At 41.5% G+C, this 14,050-nt stretch overlaps 1 protein-coding gene across 1 annotated transcript in view; it reads right to left on the reverse strand.

Annotated features, from left to right (window-relative positions):
• The window catches only part of GOLPH3 (golgi phosphoprotein 3), a 33,391-nt gene extending 27,834 nt beyond the window's left edge, over positions 1-5,557 (reverse strand). The window contains exon 1 of the mRNA XM_075526517.1: positions 5,075-5,557. Coding sequence (XP_075382632.1) covers positions 5,075-5,287 — 213 coding nt within the window. The 5' untranslated portion in view covers positions 5,288-5,557. The remainder of the gene's footprint in view (positions 1-5,074) is intronic.
• Between the last annotated feature and the right edge of the window lie 8,493 nt (positions 5,558-14,050).

A 14,050-nucleotide genomic window follows, 5' to 3' on the forward strand; every position in this document is an offset into this window, starting at 1 on the left:
TCAAAGTTATCCATGACTAAATAATGTAGATTACAGATTAGCCATGCTATAAGAGCAGGGATAACCACACTAGCTGCATGCAGAACCACGAAATATAAATACCATTTCAACACAAAGCCAACTTGTATCCAAAATGCTGCTTCCAAATCAGCATGTTCTCCAAACAGCCCAAAAGCAGGATTTACTCAGCAGCACAGCAGAGAGGCACTTTACTGCATCTTGTAGCACAAAGAATTGGGGTACTCCTCCTTGCACAACTCCTGTCTTCTCCTAGCCTGTAATTTATGTATGGACATGAAATAAAAAAGGACCAAAAAGGTAGGCAGCTATGAAAGAAATAATTTTTCACCACAGACATTACACACTTTGTTGTTATTAGGCCCTGAACGTTTGAGAAAAAGCACGTCTTTGTCAAGGTTTCAATGCATTCATACATCATTCTTCAACTGAAACGCGAATTCCCAGGAGACGCCTCTTCATGTTTCACTCATTTGTCTCAAAAATTTTCCAGCAAAACTTGGGAGCTTTTGAGCTGACATTCAGGCTATTGCTGAAACTCTTTTAATGAAAGGAAAAAAATAAATTAAGAAAAAGACTAAAAAGACATGCGGATGACTTTTCAAAACTTGATCATTTGTTACACAGGCAAAAAACCCCAGACTTCTGCATCACAATATGAATTTCACAAAGCTGAATCTCAGTATCAGGGGAAATGCCACCCACGTTTTGAATGTTTCCAAAATTCCTACTTCACCTTTCAGAAAAATCTCTTTAGGATTAAAATATAAAATTCAGCAACAAATCCAGACATATTTGTAAGAAGGATAAAGAAACTGCATTTTAGCACTAATCTGACCAACACAAAACAGCATATCTGAAGCAAGCAAACGAGCTCCCTAATAACTTATTTCAATACAACAAGAAATATCATAAGCTGGAGACCTTCACAGGAACTATTTGGAGAAAAAGCTATGCTGCAACACCAAATCTTCAGCAATAAATGAAGTTTCTGAAGGCCAAACATGAGTAGCAAAGATCCAAGATAATTTCTGTACCTAACAAAGTGATGTAACATTACTTCGCTCTCACAAAGGACATTTTCGTTTTCACCAAAGAAAGGGTAAATAAAACCAGAAATACTTATTGTTGCAGCAGACTGCAGTACATGATGATTATTTCAGCATATTTCACATGAGTTTTCTTTCAGCAAATAAGGAATTAGTTACAGAACAAATAAATATTTTATCTGAGTAGGTGCCATGTCTCTATAGCTGCTTCAATTTGTTTAGTTGTGGCACATTGTATAGAGGATAGGAGCAGCTGTGTGCATTGCTGTATTTGAATAGACTCCCAACATGTACCGAGAGAGGACTTCAAAAAGGAGGGGGAAAAAAACAACCAAAAATCCCTACATGTACAAAAAACTTAAATGAACTTAAATGGAGCAACAGTTATAGAGCACAGCCACCCAGCAACCTCTCAGTTTTCTATAGGACTGAGTTACAAGATGTCTGGAAGAGCTGTAATGAACAAACCAGCCTGTACTCATCTCTTAGCTGTTGTTTTTAAATCAGCTAACTTTTAATATTTATCACTCCCTTCTTTTGGGAGTGATGACCTCAGATGCTTCAGTAGTTCTACAGGATAACCTCCCTTTTGCTGTGGCTTTGACCTATCTTACCGCAATACTATTTTTAACCTAATACAGCAAAGTATTTTATTTCAGTGAGTATTTTATACCTACAGCAACAGGCTATTGCTCTACTCTAAATGGATGAACACAACTCCCTTCCCAAGCCATGTTTCTGAAGGGTTTCCAAAGAAGTGTAGGTGTTCTCGTGATGATCCTCAAAGAGTTCTAGTAATGTATTTTGTTCCAGTATATTACCTGCTCCTCCAAGGACACCACATCTGTCATGTTATGCAAGCATGCACGTATTTCAGCGCATATCCCTTATAACCTATCTTGACCTTGGAATACTGAAATAGTTATGTATACACAGAATACACAAATGGAAGAGGAACCATTGGTGGAAAAGAGCAACCAGTACACATACAGCCGGTACAATTTAATTATGCCAAACAGGGCAGGGGCGGTGGGGAGCCATGTCCAGGAAGCATGTGCAAATGCAGTTAATTGTATTCAAGCATTAAGAAATGGGATTGAAGTGTGTCTGCGTTTGTTTTAGGGCAGCCAGACATTCCCATCACGGAACTCATACTGCAGCGACAACCAGGCAACAACTCAAAAGTTTTGCTGTGGTTGTTACCATCACCCCACTATCCTGAAAGCAAGATTCATATAAATATCTAACAATCTCCTAGAAACACTGAACCCAATCCACCACTGCCTGAACCTTCCTGAAAACCACTCTCCTAAGAGTGAAGGCTCTGTCATCTACACTTACAAATTACAAATGGTAGCTCCTTACATGTGAAGCAGTTTGTATACAGTTTACAAGCCATTAAGCCATATTCACCAGTGTCTAACATTAGAAAAAAAATTACCCGAAAAACTGAAAGCTAAGTTACCAATGCAGTTATCAGTACCTTTTCTGAGAGAGAAGCTATTTTTAAGGAAACATGTTCTTTGGCCAATTCAGACTCCTTTTTTGTATTTTATTTATTTTAAACTCAACATTAAATTACTTTATCCTGTTGAATAAACAGGAAGGGCATTATCAGCTTTGAATTTACTGGCTTTCAATTGAGCTTAAAGTTCACACACCTGCCTTTGCCTTTCCCTTACACTCTGTGTAGTTATGCAATTATACTTTAGAGACCCTATATTGCTTTTCTCTGCTTGCAGTCATGAGAAAGTCTCACACAAATGTCATGGGAAATCAGTTCTATTGGAACTAAAAACGTTATAAAAAGCATTTCCAGATGCGTAAAGTAAGTAAGTTTTGCTTATCATTAGAATAATAGAGAACAAAAAAAAAAATCATATTTGAAAATGAGTCTATAGTTTTATTTCGTTTTAAAAGGAAAAAACCCACTAAGACAAAGTGGTTTACATAGTGTAGCTTGTACACAGGAGTACAAGCAGACCCAAAACCAAAATACAAACCTGATTGATGTCTAACAAAGCTCAGAAACAGTGTATGCTACGGTTTCTGCACATAAGCCCCCCACCCCAGAGATGACATTATCATTCTTTTTGTCTGATGTCTGAACTGCAAAATCCCAAGGGAGTTATGGATATCCATGCCACTGTAATCACTCAGTTCCTTTTTCCACACAAAGGAATATTAGATTATCTGCAGTGCGTGCCACTGCTGCACTTAGCAAAGTCAGATGATTTATAATTTTGATGCACACCAGTGCAAAGCTGGATTTTTAGGCCCAGTGTTAACTATTAACTTTTGATATACTAGGAAGACTTGCACCATATATTCTTTCCAGGCAGACAGAATGCTCCCTACCTTGAAATGTTTACAGCCTAAAGCCCGCAAATTAGCAGATTTAGCACACAGTCCTGAGAAAAAAAACAGCTGAAAGATTACCGGTTTATCCCACCTTCCTCAAGGCAAAACCTCCTAAGCAATTCTGCCAGATATCTGTCTTGTCATACCTAACTTACTTTTCTACAACTATTCAGGTGTGTAGAAACAGAAATATGCATATACACAAGTCTTCAATTCAACAGGTGGAAGCACACACGACTCTGAATATCTCCTGAGTTTATCAGGATGCCATGGCAAGGTCCATCTGAAAAAATGGGACTACAAGAATATGGCCTAAAATACACAATCTGAGAGAGAAATACAATATGTTATTGTAGCAGGTATATACACAGATATACCCTCACGCATTAAAAAATGAGCATTAACCAGGAAAACTACTCTTTTAACTTATTCATTATCAACCAGTAAATTTATTTTAGATGCAATGCACTGTCAAAGAACTTATAAGCTTCTGTCCCCCATTATTCTGTCCTCACGAACATGCACAGTTTTAAGAGACTTCCACCCAAATCAATGAACTGGCTTCCTTAATTTACTTACCACTAAAAAAAAAAAAAAAGCAGGTTGCTTAATTAAATGCATATTATAGCTCATATCTAAAATAAAGACGTATTACGCTTCATCATACACCACATCAAATCAAACCATTTCCCCGACAGGACTGACTTCCTGCAGTGTGCATGCTTTTTACATTGATTACCTCTTTCAAATGTAACAAAAATCCGACACACTGGTAGAAGTACACCTTCCTCAATGACCGTTATTCACCGTATCATGACAAAGAAGTAAGCTATAAATTCAGTAAAAAACACAGAATTATCTAATAATGCCATTTCCTCGTTTTGACACACTTCTCATTCATCAAGGCCCATTTTGTCATATGTATCTCCCCCAACTTTAAGACATTTTTCACATGCGTTAGTCTGGAATGTCTTAGTAGAAAGGCCTGCTAAGCATACTAAAGCACCTGAGAAACCTGTAAGTACCACAGAGTTGTGTCTGACGAAATACATAGGAGTAGACAAGTCCTCCACATTAGAGCCATGGGTATGTTGTAGGAGAAGGAGTATAAATATCACAGGTCTACCCAGGCCTCCAAGTCAACCACCAACACTGGCTAGAGGCCCTGGCCCTCATCTCCAGGTCCCCATCTTGCCCCAACCCCTATGCTGCCTTCCTTGAGATGCTACAAATACGCAGGCTCCTCTGCAAACCCCGCATCCAAAGGGAGATACAAACTCTCTGCCAGGCTCCCCCTCCCCAAAATCAACTACCTTCCCCACCTCCTCCAAAACACCGAGCCTGTTCCAGCATGCGACCCTACCCCCAGCAACATCACAGTCCCCGTCCCCAGCAACGCCTCTGCCCCAAACCCACAGTAACACTCACCCAGCAGCACCCTTGCTCCCGTCCCACCCGCACCCTAGCACCACTTAGGCTCCCCTTCCTCATCAACGCCTTCCATAACGCCCGAATAACCGGTATCCCCTCAGGCACCCCCTTTCCGGGCCAACACCGCCAGGACCACCGAGCCTCCTCAGCCACCCCCTACCCAGCGTCCCTCACCTCGGCCCGCCCCAGCCCCGCCACCACGGCCCCGGCCGCACCTCACGGTCCTTGAGGCCCAGGAGCAGCACCTCCTCCATGAGGGTGAGCCGCGTTTCCTTGGAGTCGCCCTTCTCGTCGTCGCCGGACTCGTCCCGGCGGCCTTCATCCTCCGGGCCACCCCCCGCTCCCCGCTCCTTGTCGGCGGCGGCGCTGCGGGAGGCCTCGGTCCGGCGCTGCACAAGGCCGGAGCTGCGCTGGGTCAGGGAAGTCATGGCTGGAGGCGGCGAGAGGGCAGAGGCCCGCCGTGGGGAGAGGGGCTCGGCCACAGCTCGGGAGGGGGGGGAAGGAGAAGGGACGGGAGCCGCTTCCGCCTCCGCCCTATCCACACCGGAGCAGCGGCCGGCCGGGGGGAGTCATGGGGAGCGGGTCTCGGCCGCGGCGAGGGAGGCGGAGGCAGCGGGGGCCAGCGTCCCCCCCTGCGGCCGCCGAGCTGGCGGAGGCGGCTTCTCCTCCAATATGGCGGCGCGGGCTGATGTCAGCGGAGGATGTGGCAGCGCCGGGCGGGGGGGCGCCGGAAAGGGCCGCGGGCGGGAGGGGCCCCCCGCGGGGCAGGGGGCGGGGCCGGGGCGCCAGGGGGCGGGGCCGCTCCGCCGCGGGGAGCGCGAGCGGCCGTAGCCGTTGGTGGCCGTTAGCCGGGGCTGTGGAGAGCGGCTGCTCCAGCGCTGCGGGAGAGGGGCCGGCCGGTGCCCGCCGTGCCATAACCCAGGGGCTGGGTATTGCACTCTCTTAAATTAATGGGTTTTTTCTTAACAAGTGCCGTATTTACAATCTTAAGTCTGCTTAATTTCATTTTCAGCCACAAGACCGCGTCCGATTGCTAGTGCAGCCCTCCAGGAGTATATCTCCATATATATATATGTATATATATACTCGTCGGCTCAGCCCAGGTGAGCTCTCAACAGTTTTGACTTCCAGCTGCAGAGATGGAGTCCCTCAGCTCTGCTGTCGATGAGCATCTTTTCAGACCTTCAGCCCTTTTGAACGTGGCACACCAAACCCTCAAAAAACTACTTATCAAGGCGGAATCCCATCTATGTTTCCAAGTAGGATATTTTATTGCAGAATAAAGGTGCTTACAATGCAAGGATGCCTATACTTCTTAGTCCACAATTAGGCTATTGCATTTGGCCATATTGAGAGAGAGAGACAGACATAAAATACGTAAAAGACATGTAATATGTATATAAAATGATAATAAAATATTTCTATAAATATATCAAAATACAGAAATTTTTTAATTTTTTTTTTTTTTTTTGGTGCACCCTGTTTACCATGAGCTCCGAGTCACTTTGTAAGTGACTTTAGCCTCCATTGTTTCCCACAGCCCCCAATTCTTGCATCATCTGCTAATGTGACTTGGTGATAATTCAGTATAGTTTCTTCAAGATCACTGATAAGAATAGCAGACGGACAAAACTGATCCCCAGAGGATCTGAATTGCTCACCCAAGTGTTTGCTGATCATTCCGCTTCTGTGTTTTGAGGCCTGGCAATTACTTACAGGCCACTTACTGTGTGACATTCTGATTTTGTTTTATCTTTCTAGTTTTTTTAATTAAAATGCTTTGCTGTACCTGGTCAAATGCCAAACCAAAGCTTGAGGATATAACATCACTGTTACTTTTATCAAATAAGGATTTGCATAAAGAAGAGATACCACAATAGCACTATTACAAGATCTGTTTTCTGGAAATGTCTTTTCTGAGTAGTAATTATACTCAAATCTTTATTAATTTAGTCCTATATGAGCCACTCGGATATTTTGCTGAGGATTACAATCAAGATGCCAGGCATGTAATTAACCTGGGTCATCCCTTTTACCTTCTTTTAACATAGTCACTATATTAACTTTCTTCCTGTTCTTTGGAACTCTCAATAAGAATTTTTAATTTTGTTGATCGATTTCATTTTTATTAGGATGAGGTGTACTATGAAGTGCCTTATATTTGACAGTCACTTTTCTGACTTAGAAACTCAGGTGTTTGCACAAATTGAATGGTGCAATTTCAAACAAATATATTTTTTCATTACTAATTTCAGTTCTGATTCTTTATCTAATGAACCTAAACTAATAAGCTCAGTGTGAATCAAATTAAGAATGCATCTAATCAAATTTTGAGCCAATTAAATTTTTTTTTTTGTTACACCAGTGCAACGCTGATAGACAAAACCAAAATTTGAATGAAAAGGATAGCAAACGACACATTTCAGCACACGATTTTGTTGGTGTTGGTCCCTTCTACATGACTGAGAGCTGCTGTGTTAGAGGGGACCCCTAACAAGCCGTTAGCTCAGCTTATTGGATCTCCACCTAGGAGATCCTAATGTACCGTGTCACGACCTTCTTACCTGCCATTTGTTGTACAGTACCAAGCTGTATTTTAAAAATATTTCTGAGTCATATGTGGCTTTATCAGGAGTTCAGAAGGCTGTAACCCCCGACACTGTGGTTTGTCACCAGCTGGTGCAATGTATGCATCGTGTCATTTCGGTTGTCACTGGGCATCTCGCTGGGTACAGACTTCCCTTCCTCCTCCCATCCTAATGCCAGACACATCCAGCCTGAGAGCTGAGGCCCTAAATTTTTGAAACATTCTGTGAAGAAGTAGTAATGCAAAAGCACGGGCTGTAGTCTATAAATAGTTTTGTTTGGCTTGCAGTAAATTGACCTTGTAATGCATCCTTGTTTATTCTTAAGCCCATACCTGTCAGAATTTCTATTAACAGTTGCTGATGAGTTTAAGTTATCTTTACTAAATGCAGTAGACTTCAAAAGTAGCTAGGTTTTTGAACTGCTGCTAGCACACTGGGAAGTTGAAATAAAAGGGAAAATAGCATAGGTATGAATCTTAGACTCTTATTTTGTGTTATGCTAGTTGCAGTTGCCATGATTTACGTCACCATGGGAGCAGGGCTTGATGTCAGCAGAAAAAGTGATTGACAAACCACGAGCAAACGTCTGTTGGGACAGCAGGTCAAGCAAAGAGTAACTTTATTTGACACCTGAAGCAGGAGGTCACATGCTATTAACTATCGAGAAATGTATTGTAAGTTGAACATCACAAGCATGACATACAGCTGCTTAAAGCAAGAAGTTGTAGAAGTCTCAACCTAACAGACATGCCAGGCTCTGAAACTTAAGATGTAATGGATGAATCCTAGTACTACTGTCACAGCATCATAACAAGATACTGCTGGGCAGATTTTTCTCTTGAAGGACAATTAGATTAATAGCATGTGCATGTTTCGAAGTTGACAGCAAGAATACAGGAGTTGTTTTCGAGAAGAAGGCTGCTGGCTCTGCTACAGCTTCACCACCCCATGGTTTCACCAGTCAAGCTTGTTTACATTCCTGCCTGTGTTTTCCATTTCCTGCCAGTGAAAGTTTGCCACTCCCAATTATGCCACTAAAAACAAGTGTCAGGTGGAGCTGTGGCCTGAATCCCTGTAAGGATCTGACTTGAAAAAAACAGTCAAAAAAAAGGTCATGTTTAACCTGTGTAATTTCAGGGATCTATTGACAGGGCAGCCTCACAAATAGGCACTGTATCATTACTGAAGGAACACTGAGCTGGAGTACAAAATATGGACACCCAATGGTCAGGAGCAAAGGGAGACAGGAATTTCTTAAGGCCAAACGATCTTTAAAACCACACTGATTACAAACATGCTGCTTGAGTGCTAGAGTAGACATTAATACCAGGAAGCAACTGGAAGGAACAAACTGTCTTGAGGTTTGTTCTATCCAATATTATCAGTGTGATCTCCAAGAACAGCATTTTCACTTCCAGTAAGAATCCAGATGCTGAAAGGCACAGAGAGACAAGAGGAAGAGGAACCCAGAGATAAGGGACAAGAGACCTGAGCGGACTAATGTGTGATACTGTAAGTGGGAAGAAACTAGAGTCAATGATCAACTGACTGTAGAAATTGTGTCTAGTACACAGTGGTCGTGTAATATTATCTTTTTCGGTTTCAGCTGCACCTGTTTCACTCGTACTGTTGTTCTGGTTACTAAATAAGTCCTTTACTAGCCAGCGCAGACCAGCTGGGATTTTCTTGTTGGGTTTAGGAATGAACTTTGCAACACTAGCAGCAAATTTTTCTATGTAAAAAGCACTTACTGGTATGGCTCTTTCTGTCCATACAACAAACCCTTGCTTTGACAGCTTTTAATGCCCAATAGTTAGACATTGTTTAAATTATCAGTTTACAAAATCAAAATTTGCCAATATATCTTTTTCAATAAGCTTATTTTTAAGCTTATCCCATAGGATGATTTAAGGATGATGTTTTAGGCTTCTCAAAAATACAAAGAATTACTACTTTCAGTGGCATAGCACCACCTGTTAACACCTAGCTTATATAAAATCAGATGCAGACACTAAATTAGTAATAAGATTTAACTTCAAGGGGCTTTGAGTTAAAAATTTAGTGCTGCTTTTAATTTTTATATATACAAAACCAATAAATGGTGCTTTTTTAGAGACAGAGTGACAGGCATTTTAGGAAGATCAAAGGCAGACATGCAAAGGTGTTATTCACATTTGCTCATTTCAAAAAGGTTTTCTTTATTTCAAGTATTTCCAGATCCTCTCATTTACGCATCTCCTGCAGACTTCAAATGATTGCTAGTTCCTGAAATCTTTGTATTGTAATAGCATCTTCCTCCCTGTATCTGAGGGATATTGTTCAGTAGCAAGAATCTGTACTGGTTATTTTAATATTACAATTATAGTACTGAAATCATAAGGACAAAAGTATCAGATAAGGTGCTGTTTAAAATGAAGATGTGCTTTCATTCCTACACAGGGGTCCAGTTCAGCCAGCATCACTAGGAAAAATGTGTGGCTTTCTTAACAGATGTTCATTGAGTAAAATGAGTCCCATGAAGCCTCTACCAAAACTGTCACTGGTATTTCGGCAAAATTTAAATATTTAATGCAGTGAATTTTATACAAATTCAGTTTTGAAAAATCTTTATTTCACTTCCTAATGTAACAAATGCTTTACTATCTGTTCCTTGTAAAGTATATAAATACTCATCAACTCATTAAAAAAATACGTAAAGCCAGATGGTGCAAAGAAAATGTTTCCATGGGGTTGTAATTTACAAGATAAATAGTGATTTGAAGAGTATTCTTATTGTCTAATTAGAGAGTACTTGTGTTCATTCAGAAGTGTGTGTAGAATAAATGTCAATTACTTTTGGTAGGTTTACACCCTCTCCTTGTGACCAAAGACCCACACAAAGAGAATCAAATAATGAGTGGTAATTTTAGAACAGTAAATGTGAGGCAAACAGAGCCATGGGGTCAGTCAGGGAGAAAAATAAGGATTCTGGGAACTAGTGGTAGTATCAACTCAGAAAAGGTGTGTGAGCAGCTGGGACAGGGGAAATGGAAGAAAAATCTAGAAATATTTGGCAGCAGCCATCTCTGAGCCTCTATAAAGACTGTTGTAAAGGAGATAAAGCTGCATTTTCGAGCTACGTTGTTCCTGGGAAATCAGCCAAGTGCATTGCAATGTCTGTTCTGCTCCCAGCAGAGGTTGCATACCCTGCTTGTGCTGGATGGTTTGTACTTCTGATGGCAGCCAGGAGGCTGTGATCATAGTGAACACCAGAAGGTTTTTAAGTTTGGCACAGATGATAATACCTTCCATAATACCTTCTATCCAGGGAGCAAAAAACATTGATAAACATTTGTAGATTAAACATGCAGACATCTCTGGGTTACACTCCTCCCCGATTCATTCAAGAGTCAAAAGAAGATGGAAGTAAGTCTAATTAGTTTGTTACATTTAAAGTTGGCTTTGAAAACATGGAAGAATAAGATCTTGTGCAAGTCAAGTGTTAGAGAGCGCTATGTCTTGCTGTGAACTTCTTTGCACAGTTGTTGCCACCACGACCTCCCAGACACCAAACATGGATTTGATTATGAGGGAGGGAGAAAATTCCAGAAGGTGATTTTTGGAGGGGATGCACTTGCTCTTAACTGGGGGAGTTCAGAAGTGAGACTGCTCACTCGGCAGCAGAGAACTCCACTGGCACTGCCATTTTTCTGTTTTGACCTGTATTCCAGGTGCTTCTGCTGACTGCAAGGCAGAAAGCTTGAGAATACTATCCTGTGAACATTTCCCCATAGGGTTAAAACAAGCCAAATGTGGATTGCTTTTCTTTGGGTTAATTCTGCACTGGATTACATCTGTGCAACAATGTCTATCTTTGGTACTGTAAAATGATACTATCACTAGACCATTTCTATGTGATGGCTTTTAAAGAGATTTCACTGGCTAACACTTTACCATCCAAGCAAACATTTGTTAATACATTTGATGCAAAAGAGCTGTTGTTCAAACAGAAATCTCTTCATAGGGGATATGCAAGGAATTTGTGATTTAAATCTACACTGCAGACCACATTCTTAGTTCAAATTAAAGTAATAATTTGAATTGTTGGGACAAAGGCCACTTAGGATGTTACCTGCATAGCATAGATTGACAAGTATTTGAGCATTAAACACAACATCGTCTTTGACATTAGCCAGTTATTTAAAAACTCGTTGCTGTCCAGTTGAACAAGTACATTTTCATAAATACTGATTGCATTTAGGAGTTCATTAACAATCTATAAATATATGAGAACTCCTGCTATGTACTTGTGTAGCACCAAACACAAGACTGCCTGCATGTGACTAAGTAAAGATGATGTACAATATCTAACCCTGAGTCACAGAGGGGTGTGATTCTAGAGTGTCTCCAGTTTTTTAATACTAGTATTTGTAGCAATCACAGTGGATTCACACAGAGCGGAAAAGTGACTAGTAATCAGGAACTAGCAGAAAACTCATGATCAAGCAGTAAGTTTACAGTCAGCCTTGTACACCTATAGCATGCTCATGCTTCTGCCTTTTAGTGGATTTTTTTCTCCCTGAAAACTAGATTGAGGAAGAAGAGAGGGGATTTGGGGCTTCACTGTTGAAGCCAAAAAGAGCTAAAACAGCACCAGAAATACACAGTATAGTCGGAAAAGGTTATAAGGCTTTTTTCTAGGGATCCTGGAATGGGGAATGGCTTCTCATTAGACAAAAACTTCACTGACTCCAGAGTGAACCGGACATTTCTCTGTGTGTCCAGACATGCAGCAGCACTGGGAGAGAGCCAGTGAGCCTGACAAAAATGGCCTCGAAAAACTTGGCATAAGAAAAGTTCCCCAAAATACTTTTCTATACCTGGGAGGAAAAGGAAAGAAAGTGTAAAAAACTGCTTGCACCACTTGTTCAGTTATATGAACTGCTGTCTTGCTGATGGCCACTTATTTTTGCATTATCATCTTTTTTTTTTTTTAAGGTACTAAGTTGTTGCAAAAGTTAGCTTTGAACAGGGCAGAAGCAGCTTCCTTTTCTCTTGAATCCATTTACCGTTAAATTATAGCTTGAGCCAGGACATCGATACCTGTCTGCCTCAAAGCCTCACGCTTAGGTTAACAGCAGTGCGTGGCAAGTGATCATCAGGTGGCTTTTCCATGCTGATGCAGGCAATTGCAGGACTAGCTACAAAACATAGCCTACCTTTTGGGCCTCCCAAAAATCTGCCTCCCACAGCTACCAGAGGTAGTGTCATGCTCACAGTGATAAGCTATGTCACTGAAGCCAGGATTCCAATGACTTCCAGGACTCCAATGACTTCCCCAGGGAGGAAAGAGAAAAAAGGATTAGCAGCTAAATTATCACCAGTTGCAAATTAAGATGGAAGTTAGAAACAAAAACTTAGTGGAGAAACCCAGGTGATGACTGGTAATAGAAAAACATCCTGCAGCCTAAGAAGGTGGCCCTGGCGTGGTCCAGGTACCTCCAAACAACACGGATGCACCTGCAAGGCAGGCCCTTGGCTGCAGCAGGGAATGAGAGAAGCTGCACAGCCTATCAGTATTTTCACTTGCATAGACAGTAAGTCAAGATCTCTTTCTGGTTTATAAATTATCTTTGGAAGAAAAAAAAAATCTCTTTCTGCTCTTGCTGAGGTACAACAAATGACATCTGAGCTTTCCATATTTAACACAGAGTATGTCACACTGTTGAGTCAGGCATCTGTATCAGGGTGTCCTACTTTGGTATGTATGGTCTTTTCTTACTAAATGTTTTCCCTAATGTTTACTGAGGCACCAGCTTAATTCTCTTTGCCAAAGGATAAAAAAATATTTTACTTAACAGCTACTTACTACACAGTAAGTCCTTCAGAGAGGAAAAAAAAAATCCTTTAAAAATCCCCCAAAACTAAAACTACTCTCATTGTTCGTAGTGTTAAGTTATGGAGCAGCAAATGCAACTCTTGTGCTTCTGCAGAACAAACACACGAGCAGAAGACACCTAAGCTTTTACTGGCCTTAAGTGTCAAAACGCACCTGTGGCTGAAACCCAGCGAGGTGATCTCTCACTGCTTACAGTAGGGGAGCAGGACCAGGCACTACGCCAAAGCAAAGAAAGCACTCCCTATCCTGGAAGCATGGTCCCATTCTGAAACACAGCTCTGTGAAAAACAAATTTAGGACTTTCCCTCTTCTTTAAATCAAATAGGCTCTGCTTTCCTAGCTGCAAACTCATCCTGGAACTGGAGAACCAACTTGGGACTTCACCATCAGTCATTCACTGAAGCCAAAGCCAAAGCATTACTTGCATCTGCATGACCCCAGGACTGCAAACTGGCCTCAGATATGAACGTCATGTTTGAATACGTGTTTGCTAGTCATTGTTAATATAAGGTTAATACAAGGTGCTAAGTGTTTCTAACATCCTGTTTTGCGACAGGAGCTACTTCTGATGCTTCACAAGGCCACGTTGCTCTTAGCTATACCACTGCAACTGAACTGAAAACTTCATCAAATAATTTTAATGAAGGTGTACTCCAAGCTGACAGTAGCGGGGACTTTATTTTGCCATTAACATCAGGAAATATGGCATGGAACATACAGGAGGA

This window comes from Mycteria americana, chromosome Z (assembly GCF_035582795.1).
Source record: "Mycteria americana isolate JAX WOST 10 ecotype Jacksonville Zoo and Gardens chromosome Z, USCA_MyAme_1.0, whole genome shotgun sequence".
Lineage (NCBI taxonomy): Eukaryota > Metazoa > Chordata > Aves > Ciconiiformes > Ciconiidae > Mycteria > Mycteria americana.